Here is a 19044-nt window from a genome sequence, read left to right on the forward strand (position 1 = left end):
CAATGCTCTTCTGTCCTCATCCCTTCCCCGCCCCACAGTCCAGGCTCACTCCCACACCTCTGTCCAGATGGGTCCCCGGTGCAGCGGGGGGGCCGCTGCAGGTCTCAGGATGAGCTCTCCTACCTGCTTGTTGGTGTATTTCTGGGGATTGGTGCGGTAGCTGTAGTCCGAGTACTGCTCGGAACCAGTCGAGTTGTTGTCCCCGGTGCCAACAAAGGTGTTGGTGGCTGGCAGGTCCTGCACCACTTGGTGCTTCTTGGAGGCAGAGGGAGACTGGGGCTGCAGCTGGATGGAGGGCACCCTGCACATGGCATGGCAGCATTGGGTTGAGCTGCAGCTGGAAGGCACCCTGCACATGGCATGGCAGCATTGGGTTGAGCTGCAGCTGAATGGAGGGCAGGGGTGAGTTGGAGCGGTAGTGCCGGCCCAGGTCCGGGCTGCCCGGTGGGTAGTTGAGGGGCAGGTGGATACGAGGGCTGTCACTGACAGAGTCATTCATCAAGTTGAACTTGAGGGATTTCTGCAGCCCTGTCTCCTCCTCGTCCTCTGTTGGCTTGGGTGGCTTCGGGGACTTGCTCTTCTTCACCTTGTTCTTGCTCTTGCCACTCTTGCTGGTCTGCTTGGGTGCATACAGGTCTTTGGTCTCCTTCTTGCCTGCCTGGTAGCCACTCTTGGCCTCCCGCTGTCGGCAGTAGCGCACCAGGACGACCAGCACAATGACCAAGGTGACAGCCACAATGCCAGCGATGACTCCAAAGAGGATGTTGCTTCTCTGCTTGCTGCGCTCGTACTCGGGGTCCCCAGCGATGTCTATGTCAAGTGGTGTGTCCAGGCTGTGCCCCACCAGCGTGTCCAACAGCGTGCGGTTGGCCAAAGTCTCATTGACATAGAAGTGAACCAGGGCTGTGCCATGCCGTGATGGCTTGCCCTTGTCATTGACGCGCACAACCAAGCGGTGCAGGCCGTGGTGCTTGCGCAGGATCTCCTTCTCCAATGTGATGTCGCCACTTTGGGGGGAGATTTGGAAGAGCTCAAAAGGGTTGCCTCCTGTGATACTGTAGGTTAGCTCGGCATTGACACCAGTGTCGATGTCCTCTGCCTTGACCTTGCTCACCTGCTGGCCAGGGCTGGTATGGGGCAGAATGTGCTTGTAGGTGGCATTGGAGGGTGAGGTGATGAAGGGAGCATTGTCGTTCTCATCCAAGACATTGATGGTCACCCCTACGTAGGCAGACCTGGGGGGATCCCCACCATCCACAGCCTTGAGCCGAAAAGTGTATGTGCTTTGCTGCTCCCGGTCAAAAGAGATGCTGGAGAGAATGGTGCCGGTGCCGTTCTGGATGACAAAATCCCCATTGTCTTGCTCTACCGACAGCTGGATTCGGGCATTTTCTCCTTTGTCAGCATCAATCACCGTCACCATGCCCACGGGGCTGAGGGGTGGCATGTTCTCCATCACCGAGAAGTTGTAGCCGCTCAGCATGAACTTGGGGTCGTTGTCATTCCTATCCATGACGTTGATGGCCACAGACGCTGTACCCTTCAGGCTGGGGCTGCCCTTGTCTGCCGCCACCACCAAGAATTCATAGCGCTCCTGCTGCTCACGGTCCAGCACCGCCTTCACTCGAATCTCCCCAGAGTCAGGGTCGATGGTGAAGGAGTCCTTGGAGGATGGGTCGGTCACCAGCGAGTAAACCAGCTTGGCATTGGAGCCACTGTCAGCATCGCTGGCACTCACCTCCATCACTAGGTCGTTGGGCTCATTGTTCTCGGGGAAGGCCACCTCAGTGAAGCTCTGGCTGAAGACAGGCGCGTTGTCATTCACATCTACCACCTGTACCTTCAGAGAGTTGGTGCTGGAAAGGGGCGGGTTCCCCGAGTCCACTGCCACAATCTCGATTGTGTAGTCCTTCACTGACTCATAGTCCAGAGGTGTGGTAGTCTGCAGGAAGTATTTCTTCTTGCTGTCGCTCCCTGTTTCACTAGCCTGCCGCAACTGGAAAGGGACGTCACCAGCCACCACACAGGTCACTACAGCATTCTCACCCTCATCTCGATCAGATACCTGTACCAGAGCCACTGCTGTCTCTACTGGTACATCCTCTGAGATATTTGCCATGCCATCCTGGTGTGTGACCAACCCTATGCCCCGAATCTCGATAGAGGGCGCGTTGTCATTCATGTCCTTGATGGTGACCACTACCTGTGTGCGGGCACTCTTGGGGTTAGCCCCCTTGTCCTTGGCCATGACGGAGAATTTGAGGATGCCTATGTCTTCGCGGTCAATAGGCCCCTGGACTGTGATGAGCCCCGTGTTGCGGTCCAGGCGCAGCAGCCGGCGCACCATATCTGATGCTTGGTGGAAGGAGTAGTCGATCTCGGCATTGGCACCCTGGTCTGAGTCGTTGGCTTTCACCTGCAGGATGGAGGGAGGAGATGGTGAATGAGAGACCAGACTGGGAGGAAAAGGCTGCATTTCCTCTTCTGAGGCTAAGACCTACAGGGCACCCTGAGACGGGCAGGGAGGCTGGGAGTGGCTCTCTACACAAGTAGGCCTTCCCTCGCTCTTCCAGCGAAACCGGCTGTGCCGGTTGGGCTGAGTTCCCCTCCCAGCTGGCTCCAGCATGCAGAGAATCCACTGGGAAGCAGCACTGCCAGAGCCAGGCAGCACCAGGGAGGGCCCCGGCTGCTCTGAGCCATCCCTTCCCACTGACTGCAGCCAACAAGTGGGGCTCGGGTGGCCAGGAAGACAACAATGGTGAGGCATGCACAGTTGCAGCAGCTTCATCCCAGCTTGCACCAACGATCCCTGCCTGCCTGCCAGCAGCTTTGCATTCACATAAACCTGCCTAGTATTTGCTTTCTGAAGAAGATGAGGTTTGTCTAACATTTGCCTCCCTAATCGGCTCTCCAAGCAGCCTGTTCTCTGCACCATTTGCTGCTCTGCCGTTATCTTGCTCAGCAGATTTGGATGGAGAATGAAAGTTGTTAAATGTAAATTCCATCTTTTACCTCCACTCACAAAAAAAAAGGCGGAAGTCATTTTACCCTAAAGATAAAAGCTGAGCAGTGGCAGCGGTGGTGGCTCAGCCCATTCTCCTCCCGGCCGCGCAGCTCCCTTATCTGCTTCCAACTTCCATTCTCTTAACGGTGAAGTATGAAATTCTTAAAATTCACATCAGAATTAGTGAGCAGATGAGAGCCGGCCACTCTTTGCTTATTAAGATTGCAGCTGCAGTTAAGCAGATGTCTCTGCTAATGTTGCCTCCTAGCCAGAGCCACCGAGACCCAGCCTGTGGGCTGCCCACTATGATGCAGAGTCCTGTGTTCAGAAAGCACCCCAGTTCTGCAGACTGCATCCCCTGTCTCTCTGTTTCCACGGAGCAGCTGAGGGAATGCAGCTAGTGAAAGGGTCAATGTCATGTCCATGGGCAGTCCAGATTGGCATGACTCTGGTCTTTGCCACAGACCGTGGGTCCCAGATCTCCTCAAAACCTGCTGCCATCTCTCTGAATACCCTGCTGCCGCTCCCTGCCCTGGGCCAGACTCCCCGAGTGTCACATCCCACCATGTTTTAGCAGAAATGACATCCCAGCCTGATGCTGTGGGCTCCTACAGTGAGCAACCCTTTCTAGGATCTCCTTCCCCAAAGCAGCATGTGGTGCTATAAATGGGTTGTCCCTGCTAAAGCATAAGGGAGCTGGGGAAGAGCAGGTAGCGCAAAAAACCAACCTGGATGACGGAGTGCCCCACAGGGCTGTTTTCAGACAGCTCAGCCTCGTAGAGGGCCTTCTCAAACTTGGGCGCGTTGTCATTCATGTCCACGATGGTGATGCGCAGCAGTGCACTACTGGCCCGTGGAGGGTTGCCCCCATCCTGCACCTTGATGGTCAGGTCGTAGGAGTCCCACTGCTCCCGATCCAGGTTTCCCATGACAATCAGCTGTGGCTGCTTCTCCTCCTGGTCCTCAGCCACCTGCAGCCCAAAGAGTTCCTGTGCCTCGGGGCCAGCCAGCAGCTCATAGGAGGCAACACCGTTGGGCCCTGAGTCCCGGTCCATGGCCGGGGGGATGGAGAAGAGAGCCCCAATGTTGGTGTTCTCAGGGATGGTCAGGGTGAGGACAGGTGAGGCAAAGTTGGGGGTGTTGTCATTGATATCGAGCACCTCGATCTGCCCCTCCAGCAGACGGGGGCTGTTGTTCTGAATCAGGTCAGTGATGGACACTTCGAACTCCAGGTAGCAGGGCTCTCCGGGCAGCAGGTGCTGGCACTCACGCAAACTCTCCCGGTCGATGGAGGTTTCTGTGGTGTAGATGTCTCCCGTCTTGCCATCCACACGCAGGTACGGGGCCCCCACTTCCAGCTTGTAGAGGTGCCCCACGTCGGGGAAGCCGTAGTCAGAAGCCAGGCTGCCGATGAGCGTGTTGGGGGGTTGCTCCTCCTGCACTTTGTAGACCACGCGTGTCCCGTAGGCCAGGGCAGGCAGCTGGCAGAGGAACCACAGGGCCAGGCAGGAGGTGAGGGTCCTCATCCTGTGCCTCAGGGGAGCTGGAAGGACACAAAATACCTTGGGTTAAGCTGCTAGAGCTCCAGCTGCATCCACACCCTCTGTGGGACTGCAAAACCACAGCTCAAAAGAAAGGGGGGTTCCAGGCCCACCTGGTCCCCAGCTCTACCAGCAAGGGTCCAGGAAGCCCAGTCCTGGAGTGCTGAGTTCCCTGACCCAAAGAGAAACTCTGTCACCAAAACCCCGGCCCTTCCTGCAAGGCACAGGAAGCCACTCCTGCCACTGTCCACCCTCTTCGTCACCACACACTCTGTAATTACAACCAGCCAGGCATGCTAACGGGGCAGCCTGCACGCAGCCTGCTGCCAGCAACCCGATGGGAGCCAGCCAGGCTGGGAAACAGCTTCTCACCACAGAGACACAGGAGCATTGTGCACTATGCATTGTGGGGACACTGCCTGCCACGCATTTCAGGGACATGGGGGCATCGTGCACCCTGTCAGCACCACGGGGCTGCAGCAGCAAAGGGACAGGTAGGGTCCCTGTGTGGGATGTGGGGATGAAGCCCCTCAGCACTGCAGAGACATGGGGCATCACAGGGATGGAGCGACACGAGACTCTTCAGGCATCACAGGGATGCAAGGACATGGAGCACTGCTTGCACTGCTTGCAGGGATACCACCCCTCCAGCACTGCAGGGATGCAGCGCACTGCCACAGCAGGCACAGCACAGCACTGCCCTCCCTGAGCTGCCAGCTTTGCGTTGCAAAGGCACCACCCACCCAACACTGCAGGGATGCAGGATCCCTGCACAACACTTGCACTGCACTGCATGCAGTACACTGCCACCTGCCCGTGGCCCCGGTAGAAGAAGAGACAGTGCCAGACACTGTGCCAGGGGAACACTGTCCACCCTGCATTGCAGCTCCCAGCACCCATCCTGCAGCCACTGATCCTCCCTGCAGCCCTGCATGGCCCCTGAACACAGCAACGGACAGCACAGCATCTCCCCTGTCTCTAGGCAACCCCGCAACCTGCACCAGGCAAAAAGCATTCCCTGCTCCTTCCCATTCCCTCCTGCTCCAGGCTGAGATGTGCCTGGAGGGTGCCCAGGGCTGTCCGTGTCCACCTCACCAACTGCAGAAATGGTGACAGGAACGCTGCCCCCTGCATTGCAGACGCACACTGCACGCTGCACTGCAGGCATCCAGCCACTGGAAACCTCCTCCCAGTGTGCAAACACTGCAGGGCCAGTGCCAGTGCCAGCCCTGCAGGGACTGTCCCCCATGCACTGAGCCACACACTTCATCACCTGCACCTGGCCACCAGCATTACGTCCCCTGCTTCCCTGGCTGCGAACGGACACGGAGCCTTCACTGTATGTCCAAAAAAATCAGCATCCACAACATCTGCCATGGCACCCGCAATAGGGCTTCGCTCCTTCCATTCCTATCACTTCCCTCCATGTTCTGCACCCAGCCTGTGGGATGGGATGGGATGGGATGGGATGGGATGGGATGGGATGGGATGGGATGGGATGGGATGGGATGGGATGGGATGGGATGAAGGTGCTCCTCCAGCTCCATGGCCAAATACAAAATTCCTGCTTGCTCAGAATTGTGTGACTCCTCAACAAGTGGAACATCCTGTGCTGGCTGCCCTGTTGCTTCCCTCAAGCCAGCTGCTCACAGTCCCTCTCTCCCTGTGTTTGCCCATAGACAAATGCCTGCCTCGTCCATGCCTCAAGCTCTCTCATGGCAGGTGGAAACACAGCTCTGCTTCTGAAGATGAAGCTCTGGCCCCAAAGCCCAGCTCCACTCTGCTCACTGATCCTACTAACACCCTTTGTTCCAGAGGACAGATGCTCTCACCCCGCTGAGGGCACACACAGCCATCCACAGGCACATCCTGGGTGGAAAGGAGGAGGAAAGCCAGCCATCCCCACCCTGCACATGGCCAGGAATGGAGGCAGGAAGCTGGGCAGGAACACAGTGTGATGTGCCTCTGCATCAATGCAAGCAAGACCCAGCAGTAAGCGTGCAAGCGCACAAGCACACACATGTGTGCGACTGTGCATCTGTAGGAAAGAAGCACACATGTACATATGTACATGAACACTGTAAGGAGCACACCCATGTAGGTAGAGCGTGTGCACCAGGATGGAGCTGGCGTTGCTGCACTGCGCGCACACGCGTGTGCACAGAGCGACGTGTGTGCGCGTGCCCCTGTCCCCGTCACTGTGCACTGGCATGATGTCACCCTGCACGAGGGCATCTGTGACACGCAGATGTGGGGCTGAGCCCACGCCGAGCATCGTTACCCCATTGCTTTGGAAATGTCTGTGCAGTGAGGGCAGGGAGGGTGAGGAACGGAGCTCCGGAGGATGCCTGGCGGGGAGGCACCCAGCACGGCTGTTTGCCCACGCCTGTTTGCATGAGGCTGAGCTGCTGCTGACGTAGCCGTCCTGCCTAAGCCCAGGTGTGAGGATCTCAGCTAAAGGTGAAAGTCCCTGTGCGGGGCCGTAGCTCTGCCGTCACACAGCCCTGAGTCACCAGCACCAGGAGCCCAGGGCAGGAAGGGAGGCACCCTAAGGTGCCCTGCACCCATGCAGTGTGCTCTGGGTAAAAGGGCTGAAGCCTGCGTTTCCATGGGTGGAGGGAGCCTCCAAAATGGGGGGCTGAAGGCAGAGAGGGGCCATCACCCCGTAAAGAATTGTCTGCAGGAGGAAGATGGGAGCCTGGATTCACCAGGGGAACAAATCCTGCTTGATGCTTGGGGTGGGAATGACACAAAGCAGACGTGAGAGCCCCGAGCAGGGCGTGAGGTGGAGGTGGAAGCTCCACCATCGGGGAAAAGCACGTCTGTGCAGGAGGCAGAGGGTTCCCAGGGGCCGGCGCACGGCAGCGGTCTATTTTCCCATGGGATCTAAGGACCATCCCACACTTTTTTCTCTGGTGCCAGCCACCTTTTTCCGACCTGCTGGCAGAATATACAGAGTGCTTAAAAATAAAAACCCCTCCCAAAACAAGTATTCCTCGGCACACACAATTCTCCCTGCGGGGAGAGAGCGAGAAGAGACCCGACCACATGAGAGAGGCGTTAGTCACGCTGCTTAATGCATGACTGGGAAGCTCTCGGAGGACAGTGGCATGCAAAATCCGACAGAATTCACTCGTTCCCCCCCAAAAAAGACAAGCCCTAATGAGGGAGAGGCTATAAAGCACGGCGAATTCAAGCAACTGCTCCAACAAGCCTGAGATTCCCACAGCCTCTTGGCCTCGTTCCACACTCAGCGGCTCCACATGGGGTTGGTTGCCGATGTCCTCCCTCCCCCCCCCCCCCCCCCCCCTTCCCCTTCTGCTGCTGGGGGCTGATTGAATGGCTCCCAGCCCTGCTCAAGCCCCTGGAAATGCTGAACACCCCAGCACCGATTCCGCCCAGGCGCCGCTGCTATGCTCCCAGCTGGAGCGATATCCCACCCGATGCCAATCCCCGTGCATAGGGCTGACATTAAAGACGATATTGTGCCCAAAACGGCCACCGACGCTCCGACTCGCAGCTGGGTCGGACCCTCGGTGATGTGCGGCGCGTCCCGTGCCCAGCGCGTCCCGTGCCCAGCGCAGGGTTTCCTCCGGCTCCGAGCACTGCGGCTGCTCGGTGTTAACTCGGGATAGATGCGGACTGGGCCCGAGCACCCTGCGATGGGAACCGGAGCCGGCTTGGGGCGCTTTTACCTCAGAATTATTAATCGGAAGACGAGCGGTGAAGGAAAAGAGAACAAAACCAGGGGTTTTTCTCCTGCACCACATCACTGCAACTCGGACAGGAGCGAGGCAGAGACCTGTCAGAGCCTCCCTGGGGGCAGCTTCCATCCTCCTCCCCGGCCCCTAAAATCCCTCCCCGGGATGCTGAGGGTTCCCGTACATCCCAACTATCCCTCTCGCTTTGCTGGGTAGCAGCGATGTGGCGGAGCCAGTGATGTGTCAGGGCCGCAGGGGGCTGCCGACAGCGGGAGCAGCTCTCGGGAAGGATCGGGGGCGGCCCGAGCTGAGGCTCCGCAGCACCGAACCGTGGGAGCCGGCAGTTCAGCTCAGCGCACGCATCGCACACGCACATCGCACACGCAAATCGCGCGGACACCCTTGAAAAACACAGCCGGGAGCGCGCTCAGCCCGGCGCACACACGCAGCCCAGCACGGCTTTGGCGAACCACACGCACCCGCACCCCGCTGACACGCTCATTCACTCACACACACACACACACACGCGCAGCCCCCGCTCCTCCACTCGCGAAGCGCTCCTGGCGCATCGCCCGGCGACACGGGGATACAGCGCAGCTGCCACCGCCGTGCACCCACCCCTCCTGCACCCATCCCTATTGCACCCATCCCTCCTGCACCCATCCTGCACCCATCCCTCCTGCACCCATCCCTCCTGCACCCATCCCTCCCGCAGGCACCTGCCGGCCGCCTCCCCGTTCCTCTCTGCCACGCACGGACACGGGCCCCGCCGCCCACCCGCAACTTCTTCCGCTCCCACGCACCGCTCTCCCACTGCTGCAAACACCCTCGGATCGAAGGGGGTGGGGGGGAGGAGAGCAAACGCCCCTCCAACCCACTCACCAACGCACACCCAAACGGGGATAAACCCACCCCCGCGCCCCCCCACGGACACGCTCCCACGCTGGGGCACAGCTCCGGGTGGCACAACAAGTGGCAGCGCCCGCCCCGGCCGGCCCCAAAGATACCGGCAGCGAAACCGAACGCCCAGCCCCGAGTCCCCGGTGCTTCTGCCCGTGTCCCCCCTCAACAGTCACAGCCACAGCCCCGGTAATGCGTGGAGCTCCCGGCCCCGCCGCGGCTCTTACTTGGATGCCGGCGCTGCGCTCCGTACCGGCTCCCGGAGCGTTGATCCAGCGGCGTCTGCATCGCCTCCTCCCCGCCGGGACCGGGCACCCCCCACCCCCCCGGCTCCTCCGCTTCGTTATCCACGGATGAAAACCAAAATTTCTCTCTCTTTCTTTCTCTTTTTTCTTTTTTTTTTTTTTTCTTTTCTTTTTAAATAAAAAAGGAAAAGGGGTGAAAAAAAAAAAAAAAAGATTTAAAAATCAAATCAAATCAAATCAAATCCCCTTGGGAACCGCCCCCCCCCCTCCTTCCCGGGCCGGGATCGCTGCTCTCCGGCGGAGCGGCGGCGGCAGGGCTGGCGGCAGCCCCGGTGGGCAGCTCCGTCCGTGCCCGCCTCCGTCCCTCGGTGTGTGTGAGGATGTGCAAGAGAAGCGCAGCGCAGGCACGGCCCCTTCCCCCCCTCCCTCGCCACATCCCCGCTGCCTCCGCCTCTCGCCGCCGCCGCCGCCACGGGGAGGTGGAGCTCCGGCTGCTGAGCCGAGCCTCAGCCCCACCGGGCACCGGCAGCACGGCCGCCCGCTCCCAGCCCTGGCAGGGGCAGCAGCATCCACCCCCCCGGGACCCCTCTTATCGGTTCCTCATCGCGGGACCCCCCGCTCCTTGCGTGGGACGCGTGTCCCGCTTTGCTCCTTTACACTGCTCCTGTTTTAAATCTTTCGTTTCTTTATGGATTTTGTCATTCAGTCGCTTTATTCGGACCCGTAAGGAACGGGGGCCGGGCTGGGGATGCATCCCCCTACCCAAGGGTGCCCCTCAGCGGGTGCGCACCCACGGCTCCTTGCATGACTCCATCCAGCGGTCCTCTCCTGCCACACCTGGCTGAATCACACTTTTATTGCCCGGTGCCAGGAACAGGGAAGCAGAGAACACCTGCGAGCTGCCCGCTGCCCTGACGATGTCTGATTTCTACGGCACACTTGAGTCCCAAAGTGCAGCTGGGGCTTAGGGACAGTGTAGTCCCCAAGGAAATTACATCCCTCGCTGCCCCTGAGCGCTCACCAGGGCTGTATCTGCAGCCTGGCCCTGCTAAAGGCCTTGTGGGGCCGCTGGGCTGGGAGCAGGTGCCCTACGTGGCCGGGCACCCTATGGCTTGGCACCCACCTGCTCTCAGAGGCTGGGGCCGTGGGGGCCGATGGCCACGGGGATCTTTCAGCCAGAACGATGGGAAGTCCTTCCCGATCCTCCGCAGCGCAAAGATGGGAGCAGCTGCCCGCTGAGCTACGCCAACCTGTTGCGCAGCTCCCGTCGCTGCACACATGCTCAGCTCGGCTGCGGTGACTGCACCATCTAGAGGCTGTGCCGGCCGGCTCCGAGCATCCCTGGCTCCAACTCAGCCCCGCATTTCATCGCAAAAAGCAGAGCTCAGCCCGCGGCGGGGCTTCATCCCGCAGGGCAGGGGATGGGGGGAGATTCCCCGAGGGGGGACACATTGCTGCGCTGTAAAGGCCATCCGTGTTCCTGTGTTTCCTCCATGCCAGTGTGAGTGGGGATTTTTTTCCGACTATCAATTCTTAGGAAGGGGATTTTGCAGAGGATACAAAGCGAGAGCCTGGGGAAGGTGGAAGCCGACCGTGGATAGGCAGGGAAAGGGGCTGCAGGGTGAGACAGCGGGAGCTGAGCTTCGGGAATGGAGCAGAGCAGAGCTCCCAGGGGACACTGAGAGCTTTGGTTCTCAGCTCTGGTGGCCCTGGAAGGGAGGAGAGTGGGAGGAAGGGAAGAGCAGAGCAAAATGACCCTGCTCACCCCGGGCAGTGCTGTGTGCAAACTCCCACAGGGGCTGGGGGCAAACTTCATGGGGCATCGTGGCCAAAGGTTCCCAGCTCACTGCCGTTGTAGGCAGGTTATATGCACACAGAGTGCTCCTTATTGGGAAACCAGGCGTGCAGGGGTTTTGCTGGGTGCAACCGTGCTTTGAGGGGCAGGTTCAGGCTGTGGGAGTTGGGGGTTTGTCTGCTTCGATCTAAGAAGTGCTCAGGCTCCTTTCTGCAGCCCTCCAGACAGGAGAGCCCTTTGCCAGCATTGCCCTGTCCCATGCACTTATGGAAGTCACCGCTCTGTACTTCAGCTTCCCCACTTCTTATACAGAGCAAGGAGAAAGCATCAAATCACCACTATGGCCATTGCATTCTTGGCCAGAGTTATTTCACCAGCCCAAGTGCTGCTTGGTGGTGCTGGTGATGCTGCTTTGCCATACCCAGCCCTCTCCGGCAGAGCACAGACAGCTGCTTGGCAGTGCCAGTGGGCATCGCTGGGAGAACAAAGCCCGCGAGGGAAAAGCATCCTGCTAAACCTCCAGGAAAGCAAGAAGAAAGGGAAACACGGCGAGCAAATGAACCTTACAAGAGACTAAATCCCCCTCCCCGACACACGCACGCAGCAACCTGGCTGCCGTCTGCTGCAAGGAGTTCAAAGGCTCCTCTGTTCTCTCTCTCATCAGCGCTGGGCTCCGCAGGAGAAGCAGCAGCGCGGATTTGGGCAGCAAATGCTAATAACACAGATGTTCTGACAATTCGCTTGTTTCTACAATTAAAAACAAAAGCTCCTCCAAAGCCAAATGCGCGGAAATGAGCGCGTTAAAGAAGTTCTCCTCCGTGTGCCCGCCACATAATGAAGGGCTGCGGGTTTGCGGAGGACGGGGTTCGATTTCAGCCCAATCCAGAGAGCACATGGGAGTGGAGCATCCCTGGACCACACTGCAGGGCCAAGGCTGAGCCATTCACAAGGTTGGGGTCTCAGGTTCCTATTCGGCTCCGTGCCAAATTATCGCGAGATGTTTTTTATGACTATTTTAACTCATTATTATTATTATTATTATTATTTTAACCTTGTTTTTCTCTCGGCTGCACTTTCGCTCACTCATTAATTTTGGTATTTTTCTCACGGTATATAACCCCTGTCAAGGCTGCCATGGCAACGGGAGGGAATGTGCTCAGCGCTAAAATATCCTCTCAAAAATAACAAAAATAAGACAACAGAGGCAGCTTCTGTGGGCTGCTGCAAATGCAGAACTGGCCCCGGAGCTGCAACGGCCGAGGAAGGATCCTGGATGCCGGGGAAGTCCCTGAGCCCTGCTGAGCTCAGCCCCATCCTCCCCCCATGCTCTGTCACCACTGGGCCAACATCTTGAGGCCAAGCATGGTGCAGCCTCCAGAACCCATTTCTTCCCCCCCTCAAATATCACTGCAAACAAGGAGACACAGAAGCAGCGTGGAGAAGGGCTCTGGTGCCAGGGGCTGGCTGGATCTGGTGGGTTTTTGCTCCTGCCTGGATTCTAGTGGTGATGCCACCAGGTCCCAGGCACAGTGGCAGCTTGTCATACAGTCCTGTTGTCTCTTTCTGACAGGATTACCGGGCTGCTTGAGAAAGGCAATTGTGTTGATATAGTACACCCGGATTTCTCCGAGGCATTTGACTTACTTCCACCTGACATTTTGATTAAAACTTGCATTATAAGGAATTAACAGGGCACATATTAGATGGATTAAAACTGCTTCCCCGGCAGATCTCAGAGGTAGTCGTTAATGGGCAGATATCTGCACGTAGTGCGATTTTACCTACGTCCCCCCAGGGACCAACTCTTCGTCCACAGCTATTAAACGCTTTTATCAATGATGGAGATGAAGATATGAAATCTTTGCTGGTAAAGCTTGAAAATGACACCGAGAGTGATGAGATAAAGAGGAAAGAGGATGGTTTCCTGCTGAATCACCTGGTTAAATGGCCGGGGTGCATTTGGATGCAGACAAACACAGGAATATATCTGGGTGCTAAGCCTGCAGGCTGTATCTTGGAAAGCAAAGACTACAGGCACGTCTATGCAGGCTGGAGATGGTTTCCAGCCAAGCCAGCTCACCTGAAGCACTGCCAGGGTATCTGCCTCATCCAGCACAGCAGATTTGCCTATGGAAGAGGAATTTAGGGGCAGTGTGAACAGCTCCTCCAAAATGAAGCTGATGTACCCACTTGCACGTGTCTGGCTGCCAGCTCAGGGCCAGGGCTCTGCATCTGCACCCACACTACAGAGAGGGACTGGGAGGGCATGGCAGGCCTCCTGACCACAGCCAAGCTAATGATATGGTGCACAGTTAGCCACTGTCAGATGATCTGAGGGTGTCCTCCCACATGGAGAGGACCCGTTAAATTCCACAGGGAGCTGCAACAAGAGCAGGAGCTGAAGAGAAGAGGCAGGTGGAGTCCTGAGCTGGAAGCCAGCTGCTTTGTGCTGAGAGCACTGGAAGAGCTTTCTCAGGGAGCACAGGGGGTCACAGCACTGCTCAAACTTTTGCACTTGGATGAGATCTCTTTCTCTTAAGAAGAAGCCGCTTAATCCAGCTTCGGGGGCTGCTGTGTGAATGGGTTGGGGCAAGCAGACTCCCTGAGCCTGAGCTGAATCTCACACCTCCTCCTCGTTCTGTCCAACCCATGGCAGGTTGTCTGTCATGCCCTGCAATTATTCACACAGTGATTAATCAATTTCTTGCTTCAGGGTTCAAATGGGCTTCTGTGGAGTTCTGGAAGGCTCCTTTGGAGGTCTGGAAGGCTCCTATGCTCTCCATCCAGCATCTGCAGAGGGGGAGCAAAGCACCAAAAACATGTTTTCTTTTTTGAGATCATGCTGGCCAGCTTAGTGCCCAACACCTGAGCTGGCCTTGGAATTTGGGCTTCAGAGGAACTTTAGTGCTCTTCATAGAATGATTGATGTTGGAAAAGAACTCTATGATCATCACGTCCAACCTTCCTCCTCCTAACAGGGTTGCCCACTAACCACATCTACATGTTTATTGAACACCTCCAGGGTCAGTGACTCCACCACCTCCCTGGGCAGCCGATGCCAATGCATCACCGCTCTTTCTGAGAATAAATGTTTCCTAATATCCAACCTGAAGCTCCCCTGGCACAGCGTGAGGCCATCACCTCTCATTGCTTTTACCTCGGAGAAGAGGCTGACTTCCCACTCACTACAGCCTCCTTTCAGGGAATCACAGCAAGCAATAAGATCTCAGCATCCAATGCTTTGCTCCCGGGGCTTCCTAGAAAGGTGTGGCCCTACAGAGGCAGGAGGCAGCTTGGGGGTGGGGGGGGGCAGATTTCTGCAGACATAGACTTGCAAGACTCCAGTGGGAACTTCCACATCCCTGCTGCTCCTCTGGGCAAGCAGCAATCCGCTCCTCCTCCCCAAGGAGAATTCCACCCTCTTCCTGCTTTTGTTCTGCTCAATGTCTCCTCCTTGAAAGCCAGCATCCAGCTGCAGCTCTGACTTGCCCACAGTGGCTGGTCTGGGGGGGGAGAGGAAAGAGAAAGGGAGAGGCTGCCTTTAGCCTTAGTGCTGCCTGGAATGGGGGAGTGTGGAGACCTGGACATTGCTATGGGGCTTGGGCAGGAACATTAGGAAGGTGCCAAAGCAAGACAGCCTTGGGTGATGGGCTGGGGAGCTGTGAGGCTGGGGTTGATGTTGAAGACACCAGGGTGAGATGGAGAAGTGCTGAGGCCATGCTGGCAGGGTCAGTGCTCTCTGTGCCCCACCAGAAGGGACGTGCGCAGCCCCACAGCCGCTGTGTTTGCTGTCGGTGTGGGGCTGTCATCTCCCTTATCTCTGCTCTTTGTTTGCTCTGCGATATCCCCGGGGCCAACACTCTTCCAGGGCAAAATCCAGAGACACCAGAGTGAGACTCCAAGGGAAAAACAGTGCTAAACAAGTGACAAACAAGCTGGGCTACACTGTTAAAAACAAACCAATTCCTTTCCCCCAGGAAATGCCATTCCCCGCAGTGGAGCCCTGAGCAGCAGAGATGGGCACAGTGGGCCAGATTTGGGCTCATGCAGGGATAGCACATACCTGGGCAAGAGAACCAGCCTGAACCAGGAGCTCTGTGGGTCTGCAGCATGGGGTGCTCATGTTGGGATCTTCACATGGGGATGGGGCAGCCCCATGGGGTCACAGAATCATAGAATTAAAAGGTTTGGAAGGGACCTCTGGAGATCATTGAGCCCAAACCTGCTACAAGGAGGATCCCTGGAGCACAGGAACCCCCTGACCCACATCAGAAGGTTCACTTGGGGTCACTGGGGAGGCTGAGGAGCTGTGTGGGCAGGGCAGTGAGACGGCAGCAGGGCAGGTTTGTGCAGAGCTGTGAGCATGTGTCCACAGAGACCAGACTTTGCCCATCCTGGTAAACAAATAGCATCGATTGCTCCAAAGCAATAACTGACTCAGTCATCCGTTTCTTTTGCTAACTGACACAACCTGCGGGGCCCTGAACTTTTGTATATTTATTTTAGGACAGAAGCATTAAAGGGAAAATATCAAACAACAAATAATCTACATGTGTGTTGGCTTCCCAGCACTCTCTTCTCCCCTGGCTGCACATGGGCCTGCATTCAGCTTCCCCCCCAGGATGAGTGTTGAGGGTTTTGGTGCAAGTTATAGGTTTGTGCAGCACACGGGTGAATGCTCTTTGGACATCTGTAACACCTCTGCATAATCCCCTACTATTTCTTTGCCTGTTGCCTTTTATACCACCCCACTGCCAGCGTGCAGCCAGATAGGAATGCAGTAGAAAATCCCTATGGCATTGGGCTTTTCCTGCTGGGGGAGACTTCAGCCCTCAGGAGGAGATGCTGGAAGCCTGCTGAGCACACTGAAGCACCCATTATGGGACCCCCAGGACCTGGGTGTGGGAGCAGGTTCTGACCCAGCCCATCAGCCCTATTGACGTACCTGCAGGAGCTCCAGCTCCATTGGTGAAAGCTCAGGCTGGCAAACAGCTTTGTTTCATCTCCAGAGAAAACTCTTCAAAGCCACCCGAACGCTTTGATTTTGGAAAGGTTTTCATTCCTCTGAAAAGAAGAAAAGCTCCCTTGGTGTGGTGCAAAGGTCCCTGAGAGGCACCACAGCCCACGTGGGCATCAGCAACGTAGTGGGAGAGTGGGGCAGCCACCAAGGCCCAGTGTCATTTCTTCACCAAGATGACCGCTCAGTGCAGGAGAAATGAAAGCAAAGTTAATAGGGACAAGAGCAAGAAATGCTGCTAGGGTGATGGGGAGCTGTGTGTGCCAGGTATGTGTTGCCAAGCAAATGGCCAGATTAGAAGAGAAAGGGAAATCACTGGAGAGCATCGGCCTGGCTTGCAGCAAGGCTTTTTTAGGGGACTTGATCTCATTAGGTTTTACTCATCAAATTAAATCTCTTGGCTTGATTACAGCAGAGTCACTCAGACTTGGAGCAGGTTGAAGGGCCACGTGCAACGGGGTTGTGACTCCATTCCTCACCACGTCAGCCTGCAGGGAGCCCAGCTCCAGTGCTGTGAGCGGCACTGATAAATCAGGGATGCTGCTGAGTCTGAGGATTACATTGCTGGAGCCAGAGCTGGTGGGGTTCGGAGGGAGCAAATCTAGGAGCAATGGCAGCAGCACCTGGGAGACCTGTCCTACTTTTCCAACATTTAAGAGCAGGGTCTCCCTCCTGATTTCCCATCTTCTGGCCCCTTGGCGTACACCATGGGGAGCTGCAGGGGATTACAGAGCATCATCCCCCCAGGCTGCCCGCAGTCCCTGCAGTGCCCGCAATGCTCCAGAGGAAAATGCAGGAATGCCCCAGGGCACCAGGCAAGCAGAGGGGCCTCGAGGGAGGTGCTCACTCTTCTTGCTGCCAAGCAAAGCCCACAGCACAAACCTCATCCCTGCCAACTCTCTGCTTGTGCCCACTTTGTAATGGGTGGACTCAGTGCTTTGGGGGTCAAGGTGAGCTCCTGAGGGGCTGGAGAAGGCAAAGGGTGTGGGAACTCTGCTGATGGGTCTCATGGGCCTGAGGTTCTTCACCATGATACACAAAAGCTGTTCCAGAAAAGTATTTTCAGTACGTATTATATTTTTTTAGCTTTTTTTTTTTTTTTTTTTGTGCCAGTCTCAGAGTCATATTTAAAACCCCACGGACCTTTTCATACTCCTCCACCTACTTAGGAAAGTGGGAGGGAAGGAAGTGACAGAATAGATCCTATAATACACTGTAGTTTTGCAATCCCATTGTTAGAACTGGGGGGGGGAAAAAACACCCAACCAAACAACCACTCAACCCAAAACAGCACTGAGGGAAGGCAGCACGCCCAGCCCTGCCCTGGCTGGGTGTAGGCACTGCTGGGTCCTTTAGGATCTGGGTTTTGTCTCTTGCATTTCAGCCTGGTTTGCCAGGGAAATGAGAGGATTTGGGGTGAGCTGGGCAGGATGCACAACCCTGGAGGTGTCACCAGGGTGGCTGGATGATGTGAGGAGGTCCAGGGATGCAGAGGATGGAGCTGCTCCCATTGCATGTCCTCCATCCATGCATGCACTGCAGCTCTCCCCCAAGTGTCCCCCAGCAAGCTCTAGAGCCATCAGGCCATCCATCCTGCCCCCAAACCTACCTCTGTTTGCACTGCCTCACCTCGTGCACTGTGGAGGGATTAGATCCAGGGACAGACTGCCCTAGAAAAGAGGAGCAGCTCTGCTCAAAGCAGCTGGCTATGGCAGCACAGGAACCCCTGCTCCTCGAGATTTCTAATTGAGCTTCTGCATAATTGTTCCAACCATTTCCTCACTCTGAAGCAAAGCTTATTGGTTTGCAATGCCTAGCACACCCCGGGGCCTTCTTCAAAATGTAGGCCCAGCATTTACTGCCCCCGGTCCAATAGTTGGAAGATGTGAACGCGTGTGTTATTGCTAAGAGCTTAGTCACTTGGATTTGAGCTCTTTGAGGACTCCAGATGTGTCATACAGGCAGGGGGATTTGCTATCTTTTGTGTGATCCAGCATCGTGGCTTCAGATCTGTCTGCTTTTAGCTTCCTGGCCCAAGGAGGATGCATCTGGGGATGTATCTTCTCCTGCACTAATATATCATTCATCCGTGCTCCTGCTTTGATGGAGTGGGTCCACAGCTCTGTTTCCCCTCCTTGATGCCTCCATCTCTTCTGCACATTTTGCATTGGCTGTGTGTGCCCTCAACCATTTCTGCTTCCCATTCTCCATCCCACATTTACCTGCGTTTGCTCCCTCTGTTAGCTGTCTGGAAGTTAAAATCTATTTTCTCACGAGCATTTGGCTCAAACAACCCAGCATAAGAGCAGCATGAACCTTTCCCCTTTCTCTTCCCAGCTGTCCCAGAAGCTCGGCAGGCTCAAGCTGGCATCCTCTCTCATCACACTCTGCTTTCCTCAGCTCCACAGGGCCAGGCATGAGCCTCCTTCCCCCTGCTCAGCACCCAGGAGATGTGCTGCAGCCACAACCTACCTTCCTCCTCTCCCTGTCCCCTGCACTCGTGTCATTGCAGGAGTCACAGCATCCCCAAGAGACAGAATTGGAGATAGCAAAGTCCTGTGCCTGAGGACCGTTCCTGGCAGGATTTTGCTGTCTTCTCCTATCTCCACAACCTTTTGTGGAAGGATGGGAAGTGTTGAGCTTCAGAACAGACAGAGTGGAGGGCTCCCAGGATGTGCAGTTGATTGTGAGAAGCAGATAAATCACTTGGGGAGCACCAGCTGCCACTGAACGGCATCTCCAGCCAGAGATGGACAGAGCAGACCATCAGTGACATGGTGAGCAAGCACCCAAGGGGCCCAGCTTCACTTGCACAGCACAGTTCTGCAATGAGCTGCTGAA

At 56.5% G+C, this 19044-nt stretch overlaps 1 protein-coding gene across 4 annotated transcripts in view; it reads right to left on the reverse strand.

The window, feature by feature from the left end:
* The window catches only part of PCDH1 (protocadherin 1), a 48916-nt gene extending 38230 nt beyond the window's left edge, over positions 1 to 10686 (reverse strand). For 2 of the 4 annotated variants that reach the window (XM_032447527.1, XM_032447528.1), the window contains exons 1-4: positions 10515 to 10686; positions 3733 to 4547; positions 389 to 2416; positions 124 to 288 (exon numbers count right to left, since the gene is read on the reverse strand). In XM_032447527.1, the coding sequence (XP_032303418.1) occupies positions 124 to 288; positions 389 to 2416; positions 3733 to 4547; positions 10515 to 10671 (3165 nt within the window). In that variant the 5' untranslated portion in view covers positions 10672 to 10686. Of the gene's footprint in view, positions 1 to 123; positions 289 to 388; positions 2417 to 3732; positions 4548 to 8965; positions 8990 to 9373; positions 9571 to 10514 lie in introns of those variants that run through there. The other 2 variants (XM_015875974.2, XM_015875975.2) reach the window with 2 other exon arrangements.
* Positions 10687 to 19044: the final 8358 nt, after the last annotated feature.

This window comes from Coturnix japonica, chromosome 13, assembly GCF_001577835.2.
Source record: "Coturnix japonica isolate 7356 chromosome 13, Coturnix japonica 2.1, whole genome shotgun sequence".
Classification (NCBI taxonomy): domain Eukaryota; kingdom Metazoa; phylum Chordata; class Aves; order Galliformes; family Phasianidae; genus Coturnix; species Coturnix japonica.